Source organism: Cebus imitator, unplaced genomic scaffold, assembly GCF_001604975.1.
Source record: "Cebus imitator isolate Cc_AM_T3 unplaced genomic scaffold, Cebus_imitator-1.0 Scaffold197, whole genome shotgun sequence".
Lineage (NCBI taxonomy): Eukaryota > Metazoa > Chordata > Mammalia > Primates > Cebidae > Cebus > Cebus imitator.
In genome coordinates, this window is record NW_016107512.1 from 1,784,390 (window position 1) to 1,790,564 (window position 6,175).

The 6,175-nt window shown below is 50.6% G+C and overlaps 2 protein-coding genes across 10 annotated transcripts in view; one reads left to right on the forward strand and one right to left on the reverse strand.

Moving 5' to 3' along the window:
• MRPL2 (mitochondrial ribosomal protein L2) overlaps positions 1-2,632 on the reverse strand; it is a 6,212-nt gene extending 3,580 nt beyond the window's left edge. The window contains exons 1-2 of one of the 6 annotated variants that reach the window (XM_017547335.2): positions 2,549-2,632; positions 530-698 (exon numbers count right to left, since the gene is read on the reverse strand). In XM_017547335.2, the coding sequence (XP_017402824.1) occupies positions 530-698; positions 2,549-2,614 (235 nt within the window). In that variant the 5' untranslated portion in view covers positions 2,615-2,632. The other 5 variants (XM_037745311.1, XM_037745312.1, XM_017547331.2 and 2 more) reach the window with 5 other exon arrangements.
• The window catches only part of KLC4 (kinesin light chain 4), a 16,500-nt gene continuing 12,405 nt past the window's right edge, over positions 2,081-6,175 (forward strand). The window contains exons 1-3 of one of the 4 annotated variants that reach the window (XM_017547328.1): positions 2,081-2,172; positions 3,799-4,077; positions 5,414-5,644. In XM_017547328.1, the coding sequence (XP_017402817.1) occupies positions 3,823-4,077; positions 5,414-5,644 (486 nt within the window). In that variant the 5' untranslated portion in view covers positions 2,081-2,172; positions 3,799-3,822. Of the gene's footprint in view, positions 2,173-2,378; positions 2,666-3,000; positions 3,090-3,798; positions 4,078-5,413; positions 5,645-6,175 lie in introns of those variants that run through there. The other 3 variants (XM_017547329.2, XM_017547330.2, XM_017547327.2) reach the window with 3 other exon arrangements.

Sequence of the window (6,175 nt, forward strand, 5' to 3'; positions counted from 1 at the left end):
TGTATTTTTAGTAGAAACAGAGTTTGGCCATTTTGGCCAGGCTGGTCTTGAATTCCTGGCATCAAGTGATCTGCCCACTTTGGCCTCCCAGAGTGCTAGGATTACAGGTGTGACCCACTGCACCCAGCCAATTTTTATATTTTTAGTAGAGATGGAGTTTCGCCATGTTGTCCAGCCTGGTCTTAAACTTGTGACCTCAGGTGATCTACCCACTTCGGCCTCCCAAAGTGCTTACTGGCCTGTTATAAATTTTTGAAGGGTGTGAAGGAAAATGTCATGGTACTTCCTGTGTATGGCCCATTTTTTCTCAATTACCCAAATTGTCTTTAGAAGCACAGACCAGTTTTATTTATTGCTTTGTATTCTACTTTCTGGTTCCTGTGCACATACTACATGTAAAAGGAGCCAAATAAGTGCTTTTTAACTTTGTTCTTCAGCCTTACAAAGTACAAGTGTGTCAATATACAGGTCTTGGGTCTTAACATGTTTTTCCCTTTGACTGCTTAAATCCCCTTGTACTTGTTCCCACCTGTGTGGTCTCGGCCCCCAGACTTCCTCATCTTCACTGGTGTAATGGTGTACTTGGTACGACTCTTCCAGGACACAAAGTTGGCATTAAGGGCCACAGAAGTAAGGATTGGGCGGCAGGGGAGCAACATCAAGACAGAGGGCTGTTGGAGGAGGGCACTGTCCGTCATCTGGGGATAAAGAGACATCTTTCATTTGAAAGCTAGTTGAAGGCAAAGCATCAGAGAACTAAGGCAGAGTACATAGATGAATTTTAGCTTGTAGCCCACTTCCTCCAGGATGTGTCCCAAACCAGCCATCCAAAAACATCACCCATCACAGCTCACACAGTAATGTTTTCCCCTTGGTCATCTCCTTCCAAATCTGGCTCACAACTCTCTATCTCCAGGAATCTGTTCTTCTCTAAACAATCCTGTTCTTCAGAGCTGGTAACATCCACACATCCATGTACCACCATCAGTGTCAATTCCTTTTGCCCTCTGCATTATGTTTCTGGGACTTTTTCACATGTGAAGGTGGGAGGGGGGATCATTTTGCTCTTGTTCCTTGCTGTATTCCCAGTATTTCAGAGTAGGTTGGTTTGGATTTGAATTTTAAATATGCATCTGCCAAACTCTACCATAATCAGCCTGAGAGCTCCAGAGGGGCAAGACTTACAACTTCTCTTTTGTGCGACTCACCAGTCACCTACTAGGACCTCAAGATACCTTCCCCTAAGACCACTGTTCTTGGTATCTTGCTCTGCATTCTCTAACCTCAGCAGTAACTCATCCTTGCAGGTATCATATCATAATGGTTAAGAGCACAGGTTCTGAAAGCCAGGCAGTTAATTCTGATAGTTGGTGTGTGACCTTGGACTTCTTATCAATTTTCTCATTTATAAAATGGGAATAATAACTGCCTTATAGAGTGTTTGAAAGGAGCTCATTTATTTGAAACGTCTATTACCTGGCTTATCATAAGCACTCGGTAAATGTTAGTTATTACTGAAACCTGTGCAACCGGTGATCTCCAAAGCACTTTCACCTTAAGTATCTTGTCTGAAGAATTTAGCCCTATAAGATAGTAACATCTGTAGAGGAGAAAGATGAGGCTGAGAGTGTGTCTTATCCAAAGTCACGGACCTGCGTGACTCCTGACCAGCCTCGCACCCCACGTTTCGCATCCCCGCAAACCCCATCTCCGGCAGCCCGAATGGAACCAGCCTTCTTCCCGGGTAAGGTGGATTACCTGGGCGGCGGGGAACAGACTTGGGACAGGCGCGGCGACGGTCAGGGGCGACAGGCTCAGAGAGCGCAGAGCGCGGGTCAGTGCCCACAGGGCCATCCGGTTAGCTAGGGCTCAGCACGACACCCTTACTTTCAGCGAAGCTGCTCGGCGCTCCTAGATGACGTTAACTGTCCGGCAACGTCGCTCCGCAATAACGTAAAAGGAGGCGGGCAGAAAACTGAAGCCCAAGCTGGATACACACCTCCTTTCTAGCTGAACGCGATAACAGCCAATCCGCGGGCAGCTCTAATGTCGCGTGACTAGGAAAAGGGTCCCTCCCCTTAGACCCGTCAAAACAATTGCCTCGAGCGGCAGCCATCATGGATTTAAAGGGGCAGTACCGGCAAGAGCGGCAGCCAGACCGGTAGATTGCAGGTGAGTCTTCAGTACCTCTGGGGCTGAAGGTTAAAGTCTCTGCCATCTTTTATTCTCGCACTCCCAGAAAGATGAGCAAACCCCTTCAACCAACCTTACAAAACTCCGGACTCAAAAACTCCGCCCTTCGCGATTCTTCCCCGCCCCTCGGCGTCCAGACAGACAGACAGACAGCCTGCCCCGCCCCCTGCGCCACCGGCTGACTCAGTGACCTCGGGGTCGTTCGGCCTCCTGGTCCTCGCTGGAGCCGCGGACCTCAGTCGTCCATCCACACCTCCCCCCTCCTGCCCCCGCCCATCTCACTCTCTCAACACCCCAGGTCAGGTCGACTGCCCGAGGCATTCCTCTTCTGCGTTCCCAAGTCCGGGAGACCCACTCTAGCGCCGCGGTTCCCTGCGACCCCGCAGCCGCTCAGCAGACCTCCCATTCTTCCCTGCATCATCGGGCATTAGGGAGGCAGCCTACGGTGATTCCCCTCAGAGCCTGTTTGTAGGTGACCGTGACAGAGACAAAGCCATGGAAGTGACTGGGTTTGGAGTGACCAGGTGTTCCTCCCTCCCCTTTCCCAGACAAGCCTCATGCTGTAGGTCTCTGATTAAGTCTCTCTCACTCTCTTCGTGGGAGACTGTAGCTCCCCAGGCCTGCGGTTAGGAAGGCTGGCATGGGGAAGGAGAAGGGAATTGGGCGTCTTTGAAGACCTGTAGGTAGAGGGAGGGAGGGAGGAAGGGAGGGTATTTGTCCTGGGTGGGGCTCTGTGCCAGGTCCTCTGGGTAGCTGTGAAGTGGTGAGAGAAGGGGTGGGAACGCTGGACTTCTGGACTTTGGGCAGGGCAGATCTTTCTGACTCTGGCCGCTGAACAGAGTTTTTTCCGGGCTCCGGCCTGAGTCCCGCAGCCAGGGGCTGTGGTCTGTACACAGGTAAGATGACTTCAAAGATTAGAAACAAGACCCTTCTGAGGAAGTGGGAACACAGTCTCAGTCCTGGGGGGTGGGAAGTATGGGTTGAAGGTTAGCGGGAAAAGATGCAGGGCTGACCAGGTTTGGAGATGCTGGACAGTTCTGCAGGTGACGCAGCCTGAAGGCCTTGAGTTTTCTTGGACCCTCTAATGTGGATCCTGCAGGGAATTTTCCTGTTTTCTTCTTTTCCCTTTCTTCCCTGATTTAATTTTGCAGAGATTCCTTCCCTTTTTTCTAAACTCCTGCATTGTTTTCTGCATATCTCCCACTTCAACCATGTTCCTTTTGCAGCTCTCCCACAGTCCCTCTGTGATCCCCTGGCTGCTGTCTCTCATCCCCTGATTCCTTTTCCTAACCCAGGCTCTCTGTCTGACTGCTTTTCTGTTGTCTTCCTAAGTCCTAAATCCTTCTGCTAGTTCTAAGCACCTTTGTTCCTGCTACAGTCTTTCTTTATTTAAGTCAATTCATCTCCCTCTCTCTTTGCCGACAACCTTAGCTTTGAGTTTAGTGATCTAGGCTCCCTCCCTGCTGGTCACTCTCTCTCTCCAACTAAGCCACAGGGTCACTCTTACTTTTGTCCCTTTACTTGGATTCTTACCACCTTCTAAGAAAGTTGCTCAGCTTCTCTGTCTCATCTTTACGCCAGCCGAACTCTGTTGTTTCTTCCTAGGCCAGGCAAGGACCCCTGGCCAGGATGTCAGGCCTGGTGTTGGGGCAGCGAGATGAGCCTACTGGGCACCGGCTCAGCCAAGAGGAGATCCTGGGCAGCACACGGCTGGTGAGCCAGGGGCTAGAGGCCCTACACAGTGAACACCAGGCTGTGCTGCAAAGCCTGTCCCAGACCATTGAGTGTCTGCAGGGAGACCATGAGGAGGGGCTGGTGCATGAGAAGGCCCGGCAGCTTCGCCGTTCTATGGAAAACATTGAGCTCGGGCTGAGTGAGGCCCAGGTGAGAGGGCAAGGGTGGCCCCAAGTGGTCCAGGGTGGATGGAGGAGCAGTCATCTGACTGGAGGTTTGGGGTTGCTTGGGATCACCTCGCCCTAGATGTTTGCATTCATTCATTAAATACGTACTGAGTCCCTACTGTGTGCCAGACTGCTTTTGGGTACTGAAGAGATAGATCATTGAACAAAACTGTAAAAATCTTTGGCATCTTGGAGCTTACCTTCTAGCTGGGGAAGACAAACAGTATATAAATACATTTGGTGTGCCAGAGTGATAATTGCTAAGGATAAAAGGATAAAAATAAAGCGGGGAAGGAAACTAGAGACTATAGAGACAGGGTATAATTTTAGATAGGGTGGTCAAAAAAGGCCTTACTGAAAAGGTGACATTTTGACAAAGATTTGAAGGTGAGGGAATGAGTCATGCCATAAACAGGGGAAGGGTGTCCTAAGCAGAGACAGCAGCAAGTACAGAGGCCCTGAATGGAAGTCTGCCTGGTCAGGTCAGTGAATAGCAAGGGGCCAGTATGCCTGCAGTAGAGTGGATGAGGAGAAGCAAAGTAGAAAATTAAGTCTGAGGAGTAATAGGGTGGGAGAGGAGGGAGATAGATCATGTGGAACTTGTAGGCCATCCTGTGGACTTTGATTTTACTTTTTTTTTGAAATGGAGTCTCCCACTGTCGCCCAGGCTGGAGTGGCATGATCTCAGCTCACTGCAACCTCTGCCTGCCGAGTTCAAGCAATTCTCCTGCCGGGTTCAAGTAATTCTCCTGCCCCAGCTTCCTGAGTAGACTGGGACTACAGGCATGCATCACCATGCCTGGCTAATTTTTTGTATTTTTACAAATACAAAGATGCAGGGGTTTCACCAAGTTGGCCCGGCTGGTCTTGAACTCCTGACCTCGTGATCCACCTGCCTCTGCAACCCAAAGTGCTGGGATTATAGGCATGAGCTACCGCACCCAACCCCGATTTTACTTTGAGTGAGACGGAAACTATTGGAATGTTTTTAGAAGAGGAGTGATGTGGTCTAACTTGGCATCATCTGGCTGCTGAGTTACGAATAGACAACAGGGGAACAAGGGCAGAAACCAGGAGGTCAGTGAGGAAGCTACTATAATTTGGGTGGGAATTGATAGTGGCTTGGCCTAGGGTAATGGCAGTAGAGGTGGTGGGAAATTGGATTCAGGGTATGTTTTGAAGGTAGAGCCATTGCTACATGCTCACCTTCTGGCTCCTCTGTGCCCCTGCCAGTCTTGCCACCTCCAGTAAGCTCCTCTTCCACCTGTACCTGAATACTCCCACCCAGAATCTGGAGCTCAGGGTATGTGCCCATCTAGGTGATGCTGGCTCTAGCTAGCCATCTGACCACAGTGGAGTCGGAGAAACAGAAGCTGCGGGCTCAGGTGCGGCGGCTATGCCAGGAGAACCAGTGGCTGCGGGATGAGCTGGCTGGCACCCAGCAGCGGCTACAGCGCAGTGAACAGGCCGTGGCTCAGCTGGAGGAGGAAAAGAAGCACCTGGAGTTTCTGGGGCAGCTGCGGCAGTATGATGAGGATGGACACACCACGGTGAGTGTGCGCAGGGGAGACTGGCTGAGGGGTGGGCAGGCGGGAGTTACCACAGACATGGGGTAATTGCCCCGTCATCCTTGGGTAGAGTCCATCAGCTCTACCCAACCTGCTCTCACTTGAAAGAATTCCTTTTTTAGCCCTGATGCCAACGCCAAGAGACAGCAAGAGGAAAAACAATATTCAGCTCTTTCAGTCAACATTTAATGAAATGCCTACTATATACCAGGCATTGTGCACTGCGCTGGTGAATGGGACAGACAGAGTGCCTGCTCTCACAATTACAAGCTTGTGAGGGAGACAGACAAGCACCTGGACAATTCCAATCTAGAATCCTACGTGCTACAATTATAGAAAGCATAGCCCAGTTGAGCATGACCTTCCTAACATTTGCTTTCAAAATGTGTGAATTGGCCGGGCGCGGTGGCTCAAGCCTGTAATCCCAGCACTTTGGGAGGCCGAGGCGGGTGGATCACAAGGTCAAGAGATCGAGACCATCCTGGTCAACATGGTGAAACCCCGTCTCTACTA